The sequence below is a fragment of the Salmo salar genome, chromosome ssa01 (assembly GCF_905237065.1).
Source record: "Salmo salar chromosome ssa01, Ssal_v3.1, whole genome shotgun sequence".
NCBI lineage: Eukaryota > Metazoa > Chordata > Actinopteri > Salmoniformes > Salmonidae > Salmo > Salmo salar.
The window spans coordinates 34,573,890-34,598,966 of NC_059442.1; the positions used below are offsets into that span (position 1 = coordinate 34,573,890).

At 42.9% G+C, this 25,077-nt stretch overlaps 1 protein-coding gene across 2 annotated transcripts in view; it reads left to right on the forward strand.

The window, feature by feature from the left end:
- The window catches only part of LOC106601343 (protein Daple), an 87,202-nt gene that overhangs the window by 25,344 nt on the left and 36,781 nt on the right, over window positions 1-25,077 (forward strand). For both annotated transcript variants that reach the window (XR_006769652.1, XM_014193488.2), the window contains exons 4-9: window positions 4,901-4,970; window positions 19,397-19,455; window positions 23,508-23,591; window positions 24,082-24,222; window positions 24,365-24,561; window positions 24,787-24,868. Coding sequence is in view for 1 of the 2 variants with exons in the window: in XM_014193488.2 (XP_014048963.2) it covers window positions 4,901-4,970; window positions 19,397-19,455; window positions 23,508-23,591; window positions 24,082-24,222; window positions 24,365-24,561; window positions 24,787-24,868 (633 nt within the window). In the remaining variant the exon portion in view is untranslated. The remainder of the gene's footprint in view (window positions 1-4,900; window positions 4,971-19,396; window positions 19,456-23,507; window positions 23,592-24,081; window positions 24,223-24,364; window positions 24,562-24,786; window positions 24,869-25,077) is intronic.

Consider the following 25,077-nt stretch of genomic DNA (forward strand, 5'->3'; position numbering starts at 1 on the left):
GGGTGTGTGACGGCTAGAACGTAAGCCTGTGTTTTGAATATTGATGAGGTGTAACAGAATAACAGATATATGGGGCCCTCTAGTCAGACAGTCTTATGTTTTTATGGCCATAAGAGGCTCCAGTCCAGATGCACCATGCTTATTTAGTAATGTTGCCTCCAAACCCAAGCATCTGTTAATAACAGAGAAGTAGTAAAGTCTTATTTAATCAACATCTTGATTGAGCAAGGTAGTTCCCACAGTTACGAAACATGCTAGCGTGATCCCTATCCACAAGAAGGGCAGAAAAACCGAGAAGGGCAGCTATAGATGTATCTATTTTCAGTGCGCTGTCTAAAGTGCTGCAAAAAGTAATTTATGAACAGAGAGGAATAGAGCAAGACTAATATTCTTTGTCTTGGTCTGGTTTTAGAAAGTCCCACTCCACTGACACGTCTATTGTTTTTAACATACTTTATCAGGGGAGGCGAGAGAGAGAGAGAGAGAGTGACAAGCTAGTGTTCCAGGTTAGTGTTCCATAGCCTCAGGCAAAACACCAGAAACTGGATCAGCAGCACAAGGTAGCACGACTGATGAACAGGTTAGGGTTCCATAGCTGCAGGCAAAACCGTAGAAACTGGATCAGCAGCATAACCAGATGGACAGCCAGGAGTCATCAGGCCATGTTGTCCTGAGGCATGATCCTAGGGCTCAGGTCCTCCGGGAGGGGGGGAGAGGGAAAGCGAGAGATGGGAGAATTAGAGGGAGGGTACCTAAGATCACAAAGGAGAATTGCACCAGATATGACAGACTGACTCTAGCCCCCTGGCACATAGACTATTGCAGCATAGATACTGGCGACTGAGACAGGGGAGATCGGGGAACACTGTAGCCCTGTCCAACGTTGGCCCCGGACAGGGCCAACCAGGCAAGATATAACCCCAACCACTTGCCAAATCACTTTCTCCACACCACTAAAGAGATATCAACAGACCACTAACTTACTACCCTGAGACGAGGCTGAGTATAGCCCATGTAGATCTCCCCACTACATGAGCCCGAGGACAGGAAGGGCAAGCCAGTGAGGGCCCCCGTAATGGGGTCAGAGGCAGAGAATCCCAGTGGAGAGAGGGGAGCCGGCCAGGCAGAGACGGCAAAGGTGGTTCAACACTCCAGTGCCTCTCCATTCACCTTCACACTCATGGGCCAGACTACACTCAATCATAGGACCTACTGAAGAGATGTCTTCAGTAAAGACTTAAAGGTTGAGACTGAGACTGCGTCTCTCACGTGGATCGGCAGACCATTCCATAAAAATGTACCTCTATAGTCAAAAGCCCTGCGTCCAGCTGTTTGCTTAGAAATTCTAGGAACAATAAAGAGGCCTGTGGGGTTCTAGCCAAGATTCTAGCAGCCATATTTAGCACTAGCTGAAGTTTGATTGCCTTATCTGGGTAGCCAGTTGTCTAATCTTGATGTCACAAAAGCATGGATTAGCTTTAATGAATCATTTCTGGACAAAAGTTAGATTTTTACAATGTTAAAGATGAAATCTTTTTTGATTGTCAAAAGGGAGATCCGGGTCCAGAGTAATGCCTAGGTCCTTCAGTTTTATTTGAGACGACTGTACAACCATCGATTCATTGTCAGATCTGACAGCAGATCTTTGTTTCTTGGGACCTAGAACTAGTGTTTCTGTTTTGTTTGAATTTAAAAGTAAAACATTTGCTGCCATCCACTTCCTTATGTCTGGAACACAGGAATTTTGGGGCTTCACCATGTTTGATCGAAATGTACTGCTTGTGTGTCATCTGCATAGCAGTGAATGTTGACGTTGTGTTTCCGAATGACATTACCAAGCGGTAAGATAGATAGATAGAGAACAATAGTGGTCTTAGAATGGAGCCTTGAGGAACACCGAAACTTTCCATTGATTTGTCAGAGGACAAGCCATCCACAGAGACTAACTGATATTTTTCTGACAGATCAGATGTAAACCAGTGAAGAACTTGTCCGCGTAAACCAAATGTGGCTTCCAATCCCTCCAAAAGAATGTTGGGCTCGATTTGATGTCGAATGCAGCACTAAAGTCTAGGAGCATGAAGATATACACATGTTAACGATATGAAATCAAATTGTAATTGATTTGGTATGCAGATGACTCTGCTCTACTGGTGTCCCATAAGAACACAGCCTCAGTGGAAAAGATCCTTAGTGCAGAGTTATACAATATCAGTAAATGACTTTCAGAAAACCTTTCTCTGCATATTGGAACAACAGAATCCAGAGTAAAGCTTGAAGTTCCCCTGGTTTTAGTGTCCAAGTGGGCAACTCGGTGGTTACACAAAAAACCTTGGTCAGCTACCTTGGGTATGAATTGGATGGGTACTTTACTGTTGACACTATGGCCGTGAAGGTTTTAACTTCTTACAGATCATTGGGACGCTACCGTCCTACCTGCCCAACATCCGGTGAAATTGCAGAGCGCCAAATTCAAATGACAGAAATCGTATTATTAAACATTCATAGAAATTCAAGTGTCATACATCATTTAAAAGCTTAATTTCTTGATTAATCCAGTTAATCCATTAATCCATAAATCACTTATCTTTATCAGATTTCAAAAAGGCTTTACAGCGAAAGCACACCATGCGATTATCTGAGGACAGCGCCCTGCACACAAGCATTACATACATTTTCCAACCAAGCAGATGTGTCACGAAAGTCAGATATAGCGATAAAATAAATCACTTACCTTTGAAGATCTTCATCTGGTTGCAATCACAAGGGTCCCAGCTACATAACAAATAGTCCTTTTTGTTCGATAAAGTCCATCTTTATATCCCAAAAAAGTAAGTTTCAATGGTGCGCTTGACTCTGTAATCCACCGGTTTCCCTCGTTCAAAATGCATACAAATGAATCCCGTAAGTTACCAATAAACTTCTTCTAAACAAGTCAAACAACGTTCCTAATCAATCCTCAGGTACCCTATTATGTAAATAAACAATACAATTTAAGACTGAATATACCAGAGACCAGTACCGGAGATAAATAACGAAGTACGCGCACCCACCGGAACGCGCTACAAACACTACAGACAAAATGGGAGCCACTTAGAAAAACTACAAATTCTAGCTCATTTAAAAAAAAAAAACAAGCCTGAAACTCTTTCTAAAGACTGTTGACATCTAGTGGAAGCCCTAGGAATTGCAATCTGGGAGGAAACTACTTAACTCCCTCCTCGTACTCATCTGAAGGTCGAGCATTTTAATCAGCTAGTCTGGCTATCTGTAGAGAAAAGGGTGGAGTATCTGGTAAGATCACCTTTTTATATACTGGCACTGTTGAGTGGAACAAACTATCACAGCAACTCAAAGCCTTGCCGAGCATAACTTAATTTTAAAATAATGTAAAAATCTGGCTAATCAAGGAATAGAACAATTGTTTCATGTCTGGATCAATGTCATGTATCTGTATCTATGGTATGTATTTGCACAATGGAATTTATGGACTACCAGGGGAACTAAGGAAAAGCAACACCTGGTGACATTTTCACTGAGCTGCGGCTAGTGTACGATGAGGAGCCTAGCAGGCAGTTAGACTCTGCTCTGTTCTGCTGTTTCTTAACCGATCTTGTGCTCTGGCTTTCTAGTTCAGTGCATTTGAAACAGAGAAGTGGGGGGTGTTTTTTGTGTTAGAGGTTTCTCAGGATGACATGGGTAACAAATGGAATGCTCAACGGTTTTTACCTGACAATGGAGCTGTAGCTAGGCCGGGGCCTCTGCCAAGGGTCTGCTGCAATAGGAGGGGAGGGAGAGTGAAAGTGGTCATTACCCCACACCACCACCACCCAGCCCCTCTATACAGAAGGCCCCTCCCTTGTAGTGGCGGCAGGCCCTTTGATTCTCCCCCAGGCCTGTCTAATCTAATGCCTCTAGAGTCCAGTGAAACCTGTATGGGAAAGGAGGGAAAGAAAATGAGTAAATATGTCATAGTAACTTCTGTGCCACTGCTCTCTTTTTCTCTCGCACTCTCTCTCACAATGAGGCTAACTTGACCCTAATCTTTCAGTTTTCCCTATTTACATAACCTGCTTTATTACCTGAAGACTGTTTAATTCAAACAGACTTCAGTTAAATTCTCCAACAGTCAAGTTTTTCATTTTACGACAATGAGTTGTTTGAAGTACGTGCCTGGGGTTTACAGCTATAACCATTACAGGTGACCTACCAGTGTCAAGTTGTGTGGGTGTAATGTTTTCTATGTAGGTGTGTGTTTGAACGAGGAGCTAAGGTCATTTGGACGTGTTGGGTCTGGTTTACTCTGTCTGTGTGTGTTATAGCTTGTTACCAAGGTGTCCATTGTTCCTCTGGTCCATTCTCTCACACACAGACATTGAGCATTCCATTTGTTACCCATGTGAGTGTGACAAACGAGAGAACAAACAGTACTTACATGCATGCACATGTTGTATGTATGTGATTGTGTTCCTTCCTGATTCCCAACATGTACCGTTCTGTGAATTTTTTTGTGTGTGTGTTATTACAGCCCTGCCCATATTCTCTCTCACTAGGAGATTCTTACAGCTGGGCACTGCGTTGATTACTGTATGAACTCCCCCTCCTCCCCAAACGTGTTCTCTACAAACTGAAAATGGTCCTCCTTTCCATCAATATTTCCTGTCTGTGTTTAATACGTTTCCTTTTCCCACCTTGCTGTGGGTCCCTGTTCAAGCTCTGTTAGCGACTTCACCCTTCAAATTCATGCCGGTGGAAGCTTTCTGTTCTAGCTGGAGTCTGTGGCTTTATTAGTTAACCCCTGCACTGGGTTACAAGTCAACACAGGACTTCTGCTGCAATGGTTTCCTTCCTCTGGTCCTGCTCTTACTTTAACCCGGTATGTTCTCCTCTGTGTTTTCAGGACAGTCTCCAGCAGCTCATCCTGATGACCCTGCCTAATGTGCTGACCATCGCAAAGGACCCCCTCTCAGGTACTGTGGTGCTCATTCTCTTGTTCACAAACTCACAACAAGCCTCAGGTAGCTTCGCCTCTAAATCCAGTTGGCTAGCTGGCTAGTGCAATATTTAACTTAGGGGTTCCCATCTCTTGTTCACACTCACAATAAGTGCTTACAAATGCCTTTACGTATTCCCTTGTAATCTCAGATACTGTACTGTATGAGGGCCTGTTGGGGTGGAAAGGATGCACATGTTGTGGCCTTTTACTGGGGTCAGTCAGGAAGTGGGAAAGGCAGGAAAAGTCCATTGGAGCCCTTCTATCTGTAGGAGGCTAATCAGGCCATGGAGAGTGCTGAGTGTGTGGGCTCTCCGGCCTGGTGTTGACAACCTCGCCAGGATAAACCTGATATGGCTAGATGTGGCTACGGAGACCGTCAGACCTTCTATAGTGGGTGTGGAAAGGTCAGAGGCCTGCTGTCCGCAAGATACAGGTATAGCTGGGGATAGTTCACCTAAGGCTACTATGGTATATTGAGCCTTGATGGGACCATCTAGTCTGATTAGTAACAACTAAACTTTTATGAGAAGGAAGAGTTGTTTTTGTTTCCTCATCTAACTTTAATCTCTGATCCCAGAACCGTATATTGTGTACACTACTTTGTCATAAGTTTACATTTAGCTAGTGTGGTTCATGCCGCCTCTGTCCCTTATGACTTTTTTTAAACTCCACCTAGCTAGATGACTCCATAAAGCTAATACCCCGTAGTTCACACATAATGTATGCAGTTCACATATACTGTATGTAGTTCATGCATGTACTTGCAGTGCAGTACTGTATGCATGAATGAATAAAAGGAACACCAGACCAGTTATTTCTATGGCTTTTGTAACTGCTGGCGTGAGAGTAGAGTATCTCCAGGATAATGACGTCATGTTTGAAGTGTTCAGCTTCACCGCCAGACAATGTTGTTCCTTCTCCTCCCGGTGGCTAGGCCTTTCATGGGTTGGGCCACTACCAATGCCGCTCGCACGCTTGTTTTGCATGTTAGTTCCTGCAACTGTCTGTCAGACACACAAATAACTTATCAAGACCCATGTGGCTTATTTTTTTTATTTTCTAGCCGGAGGCCAAGTTGTCTAGATCTAGGCCTCTTGATTGGTTCCGTATGAAAACGTGTTTAGCAATCAAGGACAATAGTGGTCTAACATTGAGTTGTTGGGAGGCTTTAGCTGTAAGCCAGCCTTGGTATGTGAACTGAATCTCAATATTGGTTAGTGGGGGGTGTGTGTGTGGATTGATGCGTCATATTTGTACGGAATGGCCTCAGGAAGTTAGCTTTTCCGTGACTTCCTATGTTAAGTGTAGATTCAAAACAGTGACAAGCTCCTCTCAGGGTTACACCACTGCCTGCCCTGTGTAACTCTTTTGTCTTCTTAGTTGGTCTCAATGGAATAAGGGCAGAGCTGGGTCGCAGACAGAGTCTCCATGGCAACCGTGTTGCCCCTTCCCCAGAGTGTTGATCAAGCTTTTTTGAAGTCCCTTCCAGGCCCAAGGGGACACACACACACACACACACACACACACACACACACACACACACACACACACACACACACAGCTGATCCCAGACAAACCCTGCACAAAACGACATGGTAAATACTTTTTTACAATCATATGTGTCTTTTTAAAAATGAAGGGCTTGCTACATCCACAAAAACACCCAAACGTAATCCTGAGCTGTGGCAGATTTTAATGATTGACCCACTAACTGATGGCTCCTAACCATCAGTGATGGGCGAGATCTTCCAGCCCACCGGTGTAAGAACTGGGGGGATGGGAGAGGTCCACAAAACTGTCATTTGGGATTTGCTGCCTGCCTGGCAGGTTAATGTTTATTGGGATGACGCTTGTGTCATTTCCCTTATGATTGATGAGGATCTTCATATTGCAAATGGATGGTCCCTTACTGGACGTCTGCGAGTGTTATTAAAATAGGCCGAAGGCCTCAGGTCGTCCCCCTGGGCCCAGTGTTCCAGAAAGTAAAAAAGAAAATACGTTTCCTGGACAATTGGTTTCCGCAATATCAAATTGTAATAAATAATAAAAAAATCTGCTCTTCCGGAAAATTCCACCAGCTGGCTGTATATGACAAATGGACATGACCGTTTCTCGTAAACGGAAAAGACTTCAAACGAAACTCGGTGAGCACAGGGGTGGCCAAATGTACTTTTAGCCTAGAAACAAGATGGCATCGAGGCCACAACGCTCTTTGAGTTAATGCACATTTTGTGGGCTTAAAGGTAGAAAACAGTAATACAGTGCTAATTTGACCGCTTCATGTCAAAGTACATAAACCTACGGTGTAAGGAAAAATACAGTTGAAGTCGGAAGGTTACATACACCGTAGCCAAATATATTTAAACTCGGTTTTTCACAATTCCTGACATTTAATCCTTGTAAAAATTCCCTGTTTTAGGTCAGTTAGGATCATCACTTTATTTTAAGAATGTGAAATGTCAGAATAATAGTGATTTATTTCAGCTTTTATGTCTTTCATCACATTCCCAGTGGGTCAGAAGTTTACATACAATCAATTATTATTTGGTAGGATTGCCTTTAAATTGTTTAACTTGAGTCAAATGTTTTGGGAAGCCTTCCACAAGCTTCCCACAATAAGTTGGGTGAATTTTGGCCCATTCCTCCTAACAGAGCTGGCGTAACTGAGTCAGGTTTGTAGGCCTCCTTACTCGCACACGCTTTTTCAGTTCTGCCCACAAATTTTCTATAGGATAGAGGTCAGGGCTATGTGATGGCCACTCCAATACCTTGACTTTGTTGTCCTTAAGCCATTTTGCCACAACTTTGGAAGTATGCTTGGGGTCATTGTCCATTTGGAAGACTCATTTGCGACCAAGCTTTAACTTCTTGACTGGTGTCTTGAGATGTTGCTTCAATATATCCACATAATTTTCTTTCCTCATGATGCCATATATTTTGTGAAGTGCACCAATTCCTCCTGCAGCAAAGCACCCCCACAACATGATGATGCCACCCCCGTGCTTCATGGTTGGGATGGTGTTCTTCGGCTTGCAAGCATCCCTCTTTTTCCTCCAAACATAACGATGGTCATTATGGCCAAACAGTTCTATTTTTGTTTCATCAGACCAGAGGACATTTCTCCATGTGCAAACCGTAGTCTTTTTTTTTTTATGGTGGTTTTGGAGCAGTGTCGTCTTCCTTGCTGAGCGGCCTTTCAGGTTATGTCGATATAGGACTCGTTTTACTGTGGATATAGATACTTTTGTGAGTACTTTTGTACCTGTTTCCTCCAGCATCATCACAAGGTCCTTTGCTGTTCTGGGATTGATTTGCACTTTTTCGCACCAAGTACGTTCATCTCTAGGAAACAGAACGCGTCTCCATCCTGAGCGGTATGACGGCTAAGTGGTCCCATGGTGTTTATACTTGCGTACTATTGTTTGTACAGATTAACGTGGTACCTTCAAGCATTTGGAAATTGCTCCCAAGGATGAATCAGACTTGTGGAGGTCTCCATTTTATTTATTTATTCTGAGGTCTTGGCTGATTTCTTTTGATTTTCCCATGATGTCAAGCAAAGAGGCACTGAGTTTGAAGGTAGGCCTTGAAATACATCCAAAGGTACACCTCCAATAGGCTAATTGACATCATTTGAGTCAATCAGAAGCTTCTAAAGCCATGATATTTTCTGGAAGATTCCAAGCTGTTTAAAGGCACAGTCAACTTGGTGTATGTAAACTTCTGACCCGCTGGAATTGTGATACAGTGAATTATAAGTGAAATAATCTGTCTGTAAACAATTGTTGGAAAAATGACTTGTGTCATGCACAAAGTAGATGTCCTAACCGACTTGCCAAAACTATAGTTTGTTAACAAGAAATTTGTGGAGTGGTTGAAAAACGAGTTTTAATTACTCCGACCTAACTGTATGTAAACTTCTGACTTCAACTGTGTAACCAGCCATTTATCTATAGTAGTTTACCAGAATTCGTACAAAGTCCATTTCATGATGCTTAAATAAATGTGGTTTTTAAGTTGACGATCCAGTTGAGGCGTGTTCAGGCGAATCCATTAAGGCGGGTTTTGGGGCTCCATGTGATTTTTCTGTACTCTCTCTCACACACACAGTCAATATGGAGTGACATAGTGTGGGGCTTACAGACACACAGAGCCTGAAATAGTTACCTGCATTCGAACCATCAAAGAACCCTCAAAGAACCGTCAAAGAACCGTCAAACCTAGAGATCTGAAACTTTAGAATCCTGTTCCAGAGCTTAAGTCAGTAGTGCACGGTGAGTTATGTGTCTCTAGAAGGTTCTCAGTCTGAGAAACAGCCTCGTCCATTTGCAATGTCTTCAATTCATTTAACATTGCAAAAAAGACAACATTTAGAGAAGTCCCGGAATCACAAGACTAGGTACATTGAAACCGCCTCAGCCCATAGAGACCGACCCTACAGGTTTCTGTCCGATAGCTTGTTCAGGGACCCCGTAACAACCAATGAAAAACGTGAATTTTCAGCACTAATTAAGGTCGCTGCTCTGGCTCCGAATGACCTATCGAGCCAAATTCGGGGTCGGCTCAGCTAGGCCTACACAATGCCAGAACTGGTTTTAACTTCACTAGGGTAGGGGGCAGCATTCGGAATTTTGGATGAAAAGCGTGCCCAAATTAAACTGCCTGCTACTCAGGCCCAGAAGCTAGGATATTCATATGATTTGGATAGAAAACACTCGAAAGTTTCCAAAACTGTTAAAATAATGTCTGTGAGTATAGCAGAACTGATATGGCAGGCAAAAACCTGAAGAAAATCCATCTAGGAAGTACTATTATTTTGAAAAGCTGTTTTTCCATTGAAAGCCTATCCACCATACAAAGACTTAGGACCCAGTTCACGATCTCTATGGCTTCTTCTACATGCGGCCAGTCTTTAGGCATTGTTTCAGGCTTTTACTCAGAAAAATGAGGGAGATGCAGCACTTTAAATGAGTGGACAGTGGAAATTTCCAGACACGAGTCCAGCACGTGATCGGGAGCGCGCCTTTCTTGTTTCTCCTTTTCTATTGACAAAGCTTTTGTCCGGTTTAAATATTATTGATTATTTATGACAAAAACAACCTGAGGATTGATTTTAAACATTGTTTGACATGTGTGCCTTTTTTGGATTACTGAACTAAACGCACCAACAAAACTGAGGTTTTTGGACATAAAGAGGGACATTATCAAACAAAACAAACATTTATTGTGTAACATGGAGTCCTGGGAGTGCCACCAAATGAAAATCATCAAAGGTAAGTGATTAATTTAATCGCTATGTCTGACTTTTGTGAGTCCTCTCCTTGGCTGGAAAATGTCTTTGTGGTGTTTTGTGGCTAGGTGCTGTCCTAACATAATCCACTCCAACCTGGTGGTCCCAGCGCGCACGACCCACGTGGAGTTCCAGGTCTCCGGCAGCCTCTGGAACTGCCGGTCTGCAGCCAACAAGGCTGAGTTCATCTCAGCCTATGCTACCCTCCAGTCCCTACACTTCCTGGCGCTGACGGAAACATGGATTACCACAGATAACACTGCTACTCCTACTGCTCTCTCTTCGTCTGCCCACGTCTTCTCGCATACCCCTAGAGCATCGAGCCAGCGGGGTGGTGGCACTGGAATCCTCATCTCTCCCAAGTGGACATTCTCTCTTTCTCCCCTGACCCATCTGTCTATCTCCTCATTTGAATTCCATGCTGTCACAGTTACCAGCCCTTTCAAGCTTAACATCCTTATCATTTATCGCCCTCCAGGTTCCCTTGGCGAGTTCATCAATGAGCTTGACGCCTTGATAAGTTCCTTTCCTGAGGATGGCTCACCTCTCACAGTTCTGGGTGACTTTAACCTCCCCACGTCTACCTTTGACTCATTCCTCTCTGCCTCCTTCTTTCCACTCCTCTCCTCTTTTGACCTCACCCTCTCACCTTCCCCCCCTACTCACAAGGCAGGCAATACGCTTGACCTCATCTTTACTAGATGCTGTTCTTCCACTAATCTCATTGCAACTCCCCTCCAAATCTCCGACCACTATCTTGTATCCTTTTCCCTCTTGCTCTCATCCAACACTTCTCACTCTGCCCCTACTCGGATGGTATTGCGCCGTCCCAACCTTCGCTCTCTCTCTCCCGCTACTCTCTCCTCTTCCATCCTATCATCTCTTCCCTCTGCTCAAACCTTCTCCAACCTATCTCCTGATTCTGCCTCCTCAACCCTCCTCTCCTCCCTTTCTGCATCCTTTGATTTTCTCTGTCCCCTATCCTCCAGGCCGGCTCGGTCCTCCCCTTCTGCTCCGTGGCTCGACGACTCACTACAAGCTCACAGAACAAGGCTCCGAGACCTTCTCCCCTTCCTCACCTCGCTCATCAACTCATCCTTGACCGCTGGCTACGTCCCTTCCGTCTTCAAGAGAGCGAGAGTTGCACCCCTTCTGAAAAAACCTACACTCGATCCCTCCGATGTCAACAACTACAGACCAGTATCCCTTCTTTCTTTTCTCTCCAAAACTCTTGAACGTGCCGTCCTTGGCCAGCTCTCCTGCTATCTCTCTCAGAATGACCTTCTTGATCCTAATCAGTCAGGTTTCAAGACTGGGCATTCAACTGAGACTGCTCTTCTCTGTGTCACGGAGGCTCTCCGCACTGCTAAAGCTAACTCTCTCTCCTCTGCTCTCATCCTTCTAGACCTATCTGCTGCCTTTGATACTGTGAACCATCAGATCCTCCTCTCCACCCTCTCCGAGTTGGGCATCTCCGGCGCGGCCCACGCTTGGATTGCGTCCTACCTGACAGGTCGCTCCTACCAGGTGGCGTGGCGAGAATCTCTCTCCGCACCATGCGCTCTCACCACTGGTGTCCCCCAGGGCTCTGTTCTAGGCCCTCTCCTATTCTCGCTATACACCAAGTCACTTGCCTCTGTCATATCCTCACATGGTCTCTCCTATCATTGCTATGCAGACGACACACAATTAATCTTCTCCTTTCCCCCTTCTGATAACCAGGCGGCGAATCGCATCTCTGCATGTCTGTCAGACATATCAGTGTGGATGACGGATCACCAGCTCAAGCTGAACCTCGGCAAGACGGAGCTGCTCTTCCTCCCGGGGAAGGACTGCCCGTTCCATGATCTCGCCATCACGGTTGACAACTCCCTTGTGTCCTCCTCCCAGAGTGCTAAGAACCTTGGCGTGATCCTGGACAACACCCTGTCGTTCTCCACTAACATCAAGGCGGTGACCCGATCCTGTAGGTTCATGCTCTACAACATTCGCAGAGTACGACCCTGCCTCACACAGGAAGCGGCGCAGGTCCTAATCCAGGCACTTGTCATCTCCCGTCTGGATTACTGCAACTCGCTGTTGGCTGGGCTCCCTGCCTGTGCCATTAAACCCCTACAACTCATCCAGAACGCCGCAGCCCGTCTGGTGTTCAACCTTCCCAAGTTCTCTCACGTCACCCCGCTCCTCCGCTCTCTCCACTGGCTTCCAGTCGAAGCTCGCATCCGCTACAAGACCATGGTGATTGCCTACGGAGCTGTGAAGGGAACGGCACCTCCATACCTTCAGGCTCTGATCAGGCCCTACACCCAAACAAGGGCACTGCGTTCATCCACCACAGGCCTGCTGGCCCCCCTACCTCTGAGGAAGCACAGTTCCCGCTCAGCCCAGTCAAAACTGTTCGCTGCTCTGGCACCCCAATGGTGGAACAAGCTCCCTCACGACGCCAGGACAGCGGAGTCAATCACCACTTTCCGGAGACACCTGAAACCCCACCTCTTTAAGGAATACCTAGGATAGGATAAAGTAATCCTTCTAACCCCCCCCCTTAAAATATTTAGATGCACTATTGTAAAGTGGTTGTTCCACTGGATATCATAAGGTGAATGCACCATTTTGTAAGTCGCTCTGGATAAGAGCGTCTGCTAAATGACTTAAATGTAAATGTAAATAAATCGCATGGTGTGCTTTCGCCGTAAAGCCTTTTTGAAATCTGACACAGCGGTTGGATTAACAAGACGTTTATCTTTTAATCCTATGTATAACACTTGTATCTTTCATCAATGTTTATGATGAGTATTTCTGTAATTTGATTTGGCTCTCTGCAATTTCACCAGATGTTATTTGAGACAATGCATTACTGAACATAACGCGCCAATTTAAACAGGTTTTTGGACATAAAAAGGGACTTTTTTGAACAAAACGAACATTTATTGTGTAACATGGAGTGCCACCAGATGAAGATCATCAAAGGTTAGTGATTCATTTAATCACTATTTGTGACTTTTGTGAGTCCTCTCCTTGGCTGGAAAATGTCTGTATGGTTTCTTGTGGCTAGGTGTTGTCCTAACATAATCGCATGGTGTGCTTTCGCCGTAAAGCCTTTTTGAAATCGGACACTGGTTGGGTTAACAAGAAGTTTCTTTAAAATGGTGTATAGTACTTGTATGTTTGAGGAATTTTAATTATGGGATTTCTGTTTGAATTTGACGCCCTGCAATTTCACTGGCTGTTGTCGAGGTGGGACGATAGCATCCCAATGATACCAGAGAGGTTAACAGAAGGCGCTATGAATTGTGGGCCGGCTCTGAAATATGCGATAGTTGGCTTCTAAAAGAGTTGGACAAAGTAAGTTTGTCAGTATGTTTAAGTTTGGCATCAGTATGATATCTTATTGACTGATGGCTGACTTGATGACAGTATAATACATTGGCATTGTATGTTTTACATTGCGAACTGACAGTGTACATTTCCATTGTATTTAATGAGGGATTTACCATCACCAAATAGACAGGCTAAAATCAACATCAACGACCGATGGAGAGGAACCACTCACTGCTCGGCCATCCCGAGTTCAGTCAATTTGGGCATTTCTGCAGTATATTAGAGCATGTCCAATTCGTGACGCTAAATGCCCATTGTAATACTTTGCAAATGGACAGTGTACAATTGTACATTTCCAATGTATTTAATGACGGATTTACCTTCACCAAATGGACAGGCTGAAATCATCACCAACAAGTGATTGGACAGTGTCCAATTACACACATGCTATATTGTCAGTGTGAACATGCTCTTCTGCAAGTTGACAATGTCCATTGCCAATGTATATCCATAAGGACTTCCCATTACGAAATGGACATGCTCAATCAACACCAATGAGAAATTCTGACTTCCTGTGATCAAATAGATCTTCTAGGTTGATTCAGGGCTTAACATAGTGATGTATATCATTTGGTCAGTATATAGGCCATCTCGACATTATATATGCCATTTGCACATGGTTCACTGACTTTTGGTTTCTTTAAGCCGACTTCTTATGATCATATATGGCAAATGGACATAACAGCCTGATTTAGTACTTTAAATACGTGTGTAAATATATATATCTCATACACACACCATTTGGCCATTGTTCACTGACTTTTAAGCTCTGGCTAACTTCCTATGATCATATATGGCAAATGGACAAAACAAAGGCCTTTTTGGGAAAACTCTATAAAATAAGACAAATATATGTCCATATGGTTACTACATATGTATAATTGACCAAAAAAAAAGACATTTCGAAAAATGGTACAAAACACACTTGATATGAGGGTTTACAATTTTGAAAAAAAATGAGATTTTGATCATTTCACCCTTGAGACCTGACTTTGACCATTTCCCATATGAAATCCTACGGTGGAACGCACTCACCCCTTTGGGATTTTTGGATTATGACGCCTGGCATTTGCCATGTTCCGCTTGCAGTATGTTTTTGATGAACTGCCATCCATTTGAGTGGTGTTTGCGATTTGTGTATACGGTCGCCCAATGCCAATAAGTAGCCATTCATTATTGTTCATTTCATCGGGGTCTTCCCTTACCACTAGATAGGCCAGCTGAAAAGTCAATTGGCTATACAGTGCCTTCAGAAAGTATTCACACCCCTTACCTTTTACAAATGTTGTGTTTACAGCCTGAATTAAAAATGTATTAAATTTAGCTTTTGTGTCACAGGCCTACACACAATACCCCATAATGTCAAAGTGGAATTATGTTAAAAATGTATTAAATGAAAAGCTGAAATATATTGACTAAGTATTAAACCCTTTTGTTATGGCAAGCCTAAATAAGTTTAGGAGTAAAAATATGCTTAAATCACATAAGTTGCATGGACTCAGTGTGCAATAATAGTGTTTTAACATGATTTTTGAATGACTGCCTCATCTGTACCCCACACATGCGTTTATCTGTAAGGTCCCTCAGTCGAGCAGTGAATCTCAAAAACAGATTCAACCACAAAGACCTGGGTTTTCTAATTGAATGTTCCTGTGTCCTAGTTAGTCTTGACTTAATTTGGCTTTAAAATCAATTGCAAGGCTTGAAAATGGCTGTTTAGCAATGATCAGCCACCAACTTGACAGTGCTTGAAGAATTTTGAAAAGAATGTGCAAATATTGTACAATCCAGGTGTGCAAAGCTCTAAGAGACTTACCCAGAAAGACTCACAGCTGTAATTGATGGAAAATGTGATTCTGACATGTATTGACTCAGGGGTGTGAATACTTATGTCAATTTGATATTTCTCTTTAATTTTCAATAAATTTGCAAACATTTCTCTAAATATGTTTTCACTGTCATTATGAGGTGATGGGTGGGATGTATTTAATACATTTTGAATTTAGGCTGTAGCAACAATGTTGAATAAGTCAAGGGGTATGAATTATTTCTAAAGTCACTGTATATCGCAAAAAATCATAAACAAAAATGTCTTAATTTCAAGATGTCCTCCCAGAGATGTTTTTGCTTGTACTGTTGAAAAGCGATAGACACAACTTCAAGGAGTAGGGCATTCAAGGAGTTGGTCTGATCGGATTCCGTGAGGTCATTGGCCTCCCCCTTGCTTGAGGAGCAAATAGAGAACAAAAGAGGAAAGCCCCCCCTCCACCCCCCACTCACTCACTCACTCACTTGTGCTATGACTTGCCTGGACCACCTAATTCAGATGGGCCTTTTTGTTAAGTAAATCAAATTATATTTTATTTGTTACATGCACTGAATACAACAGGTGTAGACCTCACAGTAAAATGCTTAATTACAAGCCCTTAACCAACAATGCTTTAAAGAAGTTTTGAGAAAAATAGGTGTGAAGTAAAAATTTTAAAATAAAAGTAACAAATAATTAAACAGCAGCAGTAAAATAACAGTAGCGAGGCTATATACAGGGGGTACCGGTACAGAGTCAATGTGTGGGTGTAACAGTTCTTCCTTCCCTCTCCTCACACCTACCTGGGCTCAAACCAGGGACCCCCTGTACACATCAACAGTCACCCTCGAAGCATCGTTACCTATCGCTCCACAAAAGCCGTGGCCCTTGCAGAGCAAGGGAAACAACTACTTCAAGGACTCAGCAAGTGACGTCACCGATTTTAAATGCTATTACCGCTCACCCCGCTAACTAGCTAGCCATTTCAAACCGGTTACAAGGGGGTACCGGTTAGTCGAGGTAATATGTACATGAAGGTAGAGTTAAAGTGACTATGCATAGATTAACAGAGAGTAGCAGTAGCGTAAAAGTAGGGTCTGGGTAGCCCTTTGAGTAACTGTTCAGGTGTCTTATGGCTTGGGAGTAGAAGCTCTTAAGAAGCCTTTTGGACCTAGACTTGGTGCTCCGGGACCAGTTGCCATGCAGTAGCAGAGAGAACAGTCTATGACTAGGGTGGCTGGAGTCTTTGACAATTTTTAGGGCCTTCCTCTGACACCGCCTGGTATAGAAGTCCTGGATGGCAGGAAGCTTAGCCACAGTGATGTACTGTGCCATATGCGCTACCCTCTAGAGCCTTGCGGTCGGAGTCCGAGCAGTTGCCATACCAGGCAGTGATGCAACCTATCAGGATGCTCTTGATGGTGGAGCTGTAAAACCTTTTGCGGTTCTGAGGACCCATGCCGAGTCTCCCGCTTCAGGACGTTCTTAGTGTGTTTGGACCATGTTAGTTTGTTGATGTGGACACCAAGGAACTTGAAGCTCTCAACCTGATCCGCTATAGCACTGTCGATGAGAATGGAGGCGTGCTTGGTCCTCCTTTTCCTGTAGTCCACAATCATCTCCTTTTGTCTTTGAGGGAGAGGTTGTTATCCTGGCACCACACGGCCAGGTCTCTGACCACCTCCCTATAGGTTGTCTTATCGTTGTCGGTGATCAGGCCTACCACTGTTGTCATCGGCAGACTTGATGATGGTGTTGGAGTCGTGCCTGGCAATGCAGTCATGAGTGAACAGGGAGTACACCCCTGAGGGGCCCTTGTTTTGAGGATCAGCGTGATAGATGGGTTGTTGCCTATCCATACCACCTGAGGATGGCCCGTCAGGAAGTTCAGGATCCAGTAGCATAGGGAGGTGTTTAGTCCCAGGGTCCTTAGCTTCGTAATGTGCTTTGACGGCACAATGGTGTTGAACGCTGAGCTGTAGTCAATGAATAGCGTTCTTGCATAGGTGTTCCATTTGTCCAGGTGGGAAAGGGCAGTGTTGAGTGCAATAGATTGCATCATCTGTGGATCTGTTGGGGTGGTATGCAAATTGGAGTGGGAATAGGGTTTCTGGGATAATGGTGTTGATGTGAGCCATGACCAGCCTTTCAAAGCATTTCATGGCCACAGAAGTGAGTGCTATGGGTCGGTAGTCATTTAGGCAGGTTACCTTATTGTTCTTGGGCACAGGGACTATGGTGGTCTGCTTGAAACATGTTGGTATTACAGACTCCATCAGGGACAGTTTGAAAATGTCAGTGAAGACACTTGCCAGTTGGTCTGCGCATGCTCGGCGCACGCGTCCTGGTAATCCGTCTGGTTGGGGTATGTACGTACGATGACGTCATCTTTGCACTTATTGATGAAGCCAGTGACTGATGTGGTGTACTCCTCAATGCCATCAGAAGAAGCTTTGTATGCGTCTGTGTGTGGAGTAAAGGTGGTCTAGAGTTTTTCTTGTACATTTTTTAAATATTTTTTTCCCCCCTCTGGTTGCACATGTCAAGTGCTGGTAGAAATTCGGTAAAACTGATTTAAGTTTTCCGGCATTAAAGTCACCGGCCACTAGGAACGTCGCCTCTGGATGAGAGTTTTCTGGCTTATGGTCGTATACAGCTCATTGAGTGCTGTCTTAGTGTCAGCATTGGTTTGTGGTAGTAAATAGACAGCTACGAAGAATATATATGAAAATGCTCTTGGTAAATAGTGTGGTCTGCAGTTTCATGAGATACAAAACATTGAGACATCCTTAGATTTCATGCACCAGCTGTTTACAAATATACATAGACCGCCAACCCTTGTCTTACCAGGGGCCGCTGTTCTATCTTGCCGAAAAAGCTTAAAACCCCCCAGCTGTATGTTATTCATGTTGTCGTTCAGCCACAAATTGGCGATACATAAGATGTTAGTTTTTAATGTCCCGTTGGTAGGATATACGTGATCGTAGTTCGTCGATTTTATTTTCCTTTGATTGTACGTTGGCTAATAGGTCGTTGTACGTTGGGTGATTAGAGCGTTGGACTAGAACCCAAAAGGTTGCAAGATCGAATCCCAGAGCTGACAAGGTAAAAATCTGTCGTTCTGCCCCTGAACAAGGCACTGTTCCTCGGCCGTCATTGAAAATAAGAATTTGTTCTTAACGGACTTGCCTAGTTAAATGAAGGTAACATTTTTTTATAAAAATGGTACCTATGGTAAAGGGAGATTACCCGCTTGCTGTCGGATCCTTACAAGGCACCCAGACCTTCGCCTCCGATGTCTCTTTCTCCTGCAAATGACTGGGATGAGGGGCCTTGTCAGGTGTCTGAAGTAAATCCTTTCCGTCCGACTAGTTAAAGAAAAAGTATTCCTCCAGTACGGGGTGAGTAATCGCTGTCTTGATATCTATAAGCTCTTCGGTCATAAGACATGATGGCAGAAACATTGTACAAAATAAGTTACAAATAACGTGAAAAAACACACAATAGCACAATTGGTTAGGGGATCGTAAAACGCCAGCCATCTCCTCTGGCTCCATCGTAGTGTTAAATTAAATAAAAAATGAGACTGGGGTGCCACTAAGGTTAGGGAAAAGGTTAGATTTCAAATGATATTTTATGACTTTATGGCTGTGTCAGATAGTGACTGCCCTGCAGAGCTGTAGGACTTAAACCGATTTCCCTCATTAAAATGCAAATAATTGTATAATATTTTGACATGCGTTTTTCTGAATTTGTTGTTATTCTGTCTCTCACTGTTCAAATAAACCTACCATTAAAATTATAGACTGATCATTTCTTTGTCAGTGGGCAAACGTACAAAATCAGCAGGGGATCAATACTTTTTTTCCTCAGTGTATAAGGAATGGGTGTTTTTAATCAGTTATGTCTCCATCTTCAACAGGTAAGGGCATGGAGGAGGTGAAGAGACTGCTGCTGTTGATCCTAGGCTGTGCTGTACAGGTAACATAGCCTTTTCTACCATTCAACATGTCATTCTTGCAAAATTGATTTGATCTCAATGATAATCTGAATGAATAAAGTTTAAATTACAAAACATTAACAAACCCTTTTAATTGAGCCAACCAGGTAGGCCTACTTTAGAATTAGATTCCCAATTGAAGACTGAGTCAGTGTAGAAGCAGTCAGTCAGTCACATATCCCTGTATTATACTGTAAACTATCTACCTTGGCAAACAGTATACATATTGTGTGTACAGTACCAGTCAAAAGTTTGGACACAACTACTCATTCCAGGGTTTCTTTATTTGTACTATTTTTCTACATTGTAGAATAATAGTGAAGACATCAAAACTATGAAATAACACATGGAATTATTGTAGTAACCAAAAAAGTATTAAACAAATCAAAATATATTTTAGATTTTTCAAAGTAGCCACCCTTTGCCATGATGACAGCTTTGCACACTCTTGTCATTCTCTGAACCAGCTTCATGAGTAATGCTTTTCTAACAGTCTTGAAGGAGTTCCCACATATGCTGAGCACTTGTTGGCTGATTTTCCTTCACTCTGTCTAACTCATCCCAAACCATCTCATTTTGGTTGAGGTCGGGGGTTTGTGGCCAGGTCATCTGATGCAGCACTCATCACTCTCCTTTTTGGTCAAATTCCCCTTACATAACCTGGAGATGTGTTTTGGGTCATTGTCCTGTTGAGAAACAAATTATAGTCCCACTAAGTGCAAACCAGATGGGATGGTGTATATCTGCAGAATGCTGTGCTAGCCATGCTGGTTAAGTGTGCCTTGAATTCTAAATAAATCAGTGTCACCAGCAAAGAACCACCACACCATCACACCACCTCCTCCATGCTTCAGACCAAAGGACAGATTTCCACTGGTCCACCGCTCATGTTTCTTGGCCCAAGCAAGTCTCTTCTTATTGGTGTCCTTTTTAGTAGTGGTTTCTTTGCAGCAATTCGACCATGAAGGCCTGATTCACTGATTCAGTCTCCTCTGAACAGTTGATGTTGAATTGTGTTTGTTACTTGAACTCTTTGAAGCATTTTATTTGGGCTACAATTTCTGAGACTGGTAACTCTAATGAACTTATCCTTTGCAGCAGAGCTAACTCTGGGTCTTCCTTTCCTGTGGCGGTCCTCATGAGAGCCAGTTTCATCATAGCGCTTGATGATTTAGGCAAATGCACTTGAAGAAACTGTCAAAGTTCTTGAAATGTTCTGGATTGACTGACCTTCATGTCTTTTCCTGTTTGAGATAGGGGGCAGTATTTTCACAGCCTGATGAAAAAAACGTACCCGATTTTTAAACTGGTTAGTACTCTTCCCCAGAAACGAGAATATGCATATTATTAGTAGATTTGGATAGAAAACACTCTAAAGTTTCTAAAACTGTTTGAATGGTGTCTGAGTATAACAGAACTCATATGGCAGGCAGAAACCTGAGAAGATTCCAAGCCGGAAGTGGCCCATCTGCGAATTTGTAGTCCTTCTTTTGCTTCTCTATCGAAACTACAGTATCTGAGCTGTTACATGGCACTTTCTAAGGCTTCCATTGGCTCTCTAAAGCCGTCAGAAAGTGGATTGAGGCGTCTCTGGGCAGAGTATGGTAGCTAAGTTTGTCAGTGGTCTGCCTGGTGACAAAGAGATTGGAGATGCGTGTTCATGAGACCATGCTGTTTTTTCTTTTCGTCTTTGAATGAATACACTATTGTCCGGTTGGAATATTATTGCTATTTTACGAGAGAAATACCATAAAAATTGATTTTAAACAGCGGTTGACATGCTTGTAAGTACGGTAAAGGAACATTTCGATTTATTTTTTTTGTCTCTATGTCTCGATATGCGCTACCCTTTGGATAGTGACCTGAACGCACAAACAAAACGGAGGTATTTGGACATAAATATGGATTATTTGGTACAAAAACAACATTTCTTGTGGAAGTAGCAGTCCTGGGAGTGCATTCTGACGAAGATTAGCAAAGGTAATACCATTTTTCTAATAGTAATTCTGAGTTTAGTGTGCCCCGAAGTTGGCGGGTGTCAAAATATGTACTCAGAATAATGCAAAATGTGCTTTCGCCGAAAAGCTATTTTAAAATCTGACATAGCGATTGCATAAAGGAGTTCTGTATCTATAATTCTTAAAATAATTTATGTATTTTGTCAATGTTTATGATGAGTAATTTAGTAAATTCACCGGCAGTTTCTGGTGGGAATGCATGTTCTGAACATCACATGCCAATGTAAAAAGCTGTTTTTGGATATAAATATGAACTTCATTAAACAAAACATGCATGTATTGTATAACATAATGTCCTAGGAGTGTCATCTGATGAAGATCATCAACGGTTAGTGCTTCATTTAGCTGTGTTTTGGGTTTATGTGACATATATGCTTGCTTGGAAAATGGCTGTGTGATTATTTTGGGCTATGTACTCTCCTAACATAATAATGTTTTGCTTTCACTGTAAAGACTTTTTGTAATCGGACAATGTGGTTAGATTAACGAGAGTCTTGTCTTTAAAATGGTGTAAAATAGTCGTAAGTTTGAAAAATTGAAATGATTGCGTTTTTGTATTTCGTGCCATGCGACCCCATTGGCTAGGGGTTCCGCTGGCGGAACGCCTAGATTTAAGAAGTTAAAGTAATAATGGACTGTTTCTCTTTGCTTTTTTTAGCTGTTCTTGCCATAATATGGTCTTGGTCTTTTACCAAATAGCCCTATCTTCTTTATACCACCCCTACCTTGTCACAACACAACTCATGAAGCTGCTTCAGAGAATGTCAAGAGTGTGCAAAGCTGTCATCAAGGCAAAGGGTGGCTACTTTGAAGAATCTCAAATTTAAAATATGTTTTGATTTGTTTAACATTTCTTTGGTACTACATGATTCCATATGTGTTATTTCATAGTTTTGATGTCTTCACTATTATTCTACAATGTAGAAAATAGCACAAATAAAGAAACCCTGGAATGAGTAGGTGTGTCCAAACTTTTGACTGGTACTGAATGTGTATAAATGTATACGTTTTGTCACATATACCGGATGTGAAATGTGCTGTTTTACAGGGTCAGCCATAGTATTATGGTGCCCCATCGAGCAAATTAGGGTTAAGTGCCTATATTTTTTTTTCACGTTGTCGACTCAGGTATTTAAACCAGCTACATTTCGGTTGGCCCAACGCTCTAACTGCTAGTCTACCTGGCGCCCCACCTTGCACCTGATCACACCAGGAAGTAAAGCTGCATTGGCATAACTTTACATGTTAGAACACATCCCTGTATTATCTGAAACTGATAACAGTAAACTTTAGTGCAACGGCCTGTTAACTTATCAGCATTTTATGAATCAATTCAAAATGGCCCTCCAAAAGTTTTGAGATTTAATTCCTCTTTTGAAATCAACATATCCAATGTAGAACCAATATCACAGAGCAAGTCAGAGGCTCAGAGATAAAGGGTTAAATAGTGCAGGGCCCACCCACCTGTACCTATACCAGAGGCTGTACTGTTCCATTCCCATGGCTCTATCTCTATAGCTTCAGCTCTGTACACTATTGTTTTCATTCCCTCCAATCCCCTGGCCTCTCCCTCTCTTTTTTTTCTCTCTTTGTTACACTGCCCTGGTTTTTCTTGTTCCAGTGGAAAAAGCAGGATAGAGAGAGAGAGATGAAGTGTTGAATAGTTGTTGACTTTTCCTCAGTTATTTTTCCAATACCAAAAAAAAGTAATGTCAACATCATGCATAGATGTAATACATTTTCTAAGTTGATGCATTATCTATACCTCTTGTTTTCTCTCCATTGAATGGTAATTACTCAAGTCCTCCACATTACCCTATACCGTATTTCTATACGATTTAGAACGTTCTTTTCATATGGCTTATTCGTATTTATGACCATTCAAACACCCAGTCCTTTGTGTTCATTAGAGAATGTGAAAACCAAGTCTTAATCAAAATGTTTTTCTGATTAGTTTATAGTCGCGACCTATAGGTATCTAACAGAAGTGCCTGCCATTGTCACTTCCTCTGCAGTGTGAGAGGAAAGAAGAGATCATTGAGAAAATCAAACTGCTCGACATCGAGAAGCAGGAAGCCATCGTCTCCCACATTCAAGAGGTGAGTAGTGCAGGTGTTCACGTCAAAGCAGGCACACATGTTCATGCGCATCAGCCCTTCCTTTTTTTTGTAGTGATTTTTTTTTCTTCTCGCGTTATCTTCAGGTACGCATCTGGCTAAATCTGGCACATTTACAGAAACCTTGATTGATGTGCACTGTCCCTGTCAAATAAATCTAATGACGTAAAGGCATATTCAGGTTTTACCCCTAGGCCTACACTTTAACAGTATGGCATTTCCATTGACATTTAGGCAATCATGTTCATGCGTGTCTGTCAATTTGTTTATTGAGAATCTTTTTCTCACATGTACTTTGCATCTTCACATAGACACATTCAAGTCTTATTCCCAGGCCTACAGTAATATATTTTTTTGCTTTAGACCCGGAATTACAAGGGAGGGGGCACTGTTATTACACATGTATTGGGTTTCAATGTAGAACTTATGGCATTCCTGTTGACATTGTTATATTGTCTGTCTACCCCTTCAGGTGACCCATAACCAGGAGAATGTGTTGGACATGCAGTGGCTGGAGCTGCCAGACATGCCCCCTGAGGAGCTGGACCCCCTGTCCCGTAACATGGCCCTGCACCTCCGCAAACTCATAGATGAACGAGACGAATGTGCAGAGGTTGGTATCCAAGACGGAACAAGTCTGAAACGCATCCAAATCATCTGTATTACCCACAATAAGTTTACTGTCACTCAGACTTGATTTTTGCCCTTTCTATACACAGTCAATAGACTGACAGTTTTTCTCCACCATCCTCCAGGTGATCGTAGAGCTGACCCAGGAGAAGGACTATCTTCAGTCCCAGCAGCCCTCCAATCACATGGGTTACCCCTGTCCTGAGAGGACTGTGTTGGGCCTGGACGGACCCGTCTCACTGCTGTCCAAAGAGGACCGCCAGCACCTGGCTGTGGAGCTGGCCGACACTAAAGCCAAACTGAGACGCTCACGGCAGGAACTGTGAGTCCGAATAGGGGAGAGGTTAGAGTCGGGGATAGCATTTTAGCGTTTAGTACATTTTGTTAAGACAAATAATTCTCTAAGATGTTAACTTCAGAAACACTGCAAACCCTCTATCAGAAAATATATTGACTCTAAATAAACGACACTTAACATGATTACAAAAATGTACATATGTCTGAATAAATTGATTTGCCAACCTAATGTGTGCCGTCTCGCTCCCAGGGAGGAGAAGACTGAGCATCTGATGGATACCAAACATGAGGTGGAGAGGCTGGACCTGGAGATGCAGAAACTCAAGCAAGAGGTGCGCATTTCCTCTTTCACTTTGGCTTCCCCGCCTTCACACTATCCCCCTGTTTCTCTCTCCCTGTTTCTCACTCACTGATGTAAACGTACACTGAAACCCAACTTTCCCTTATTTTCCAAGTCAGGATAAAGTTTCCTCCTAGGCATTTCAAATCTTGACCACAAATGACATGTTAGAAAAGCTTTGAAATTCCATCTTCAGAAATT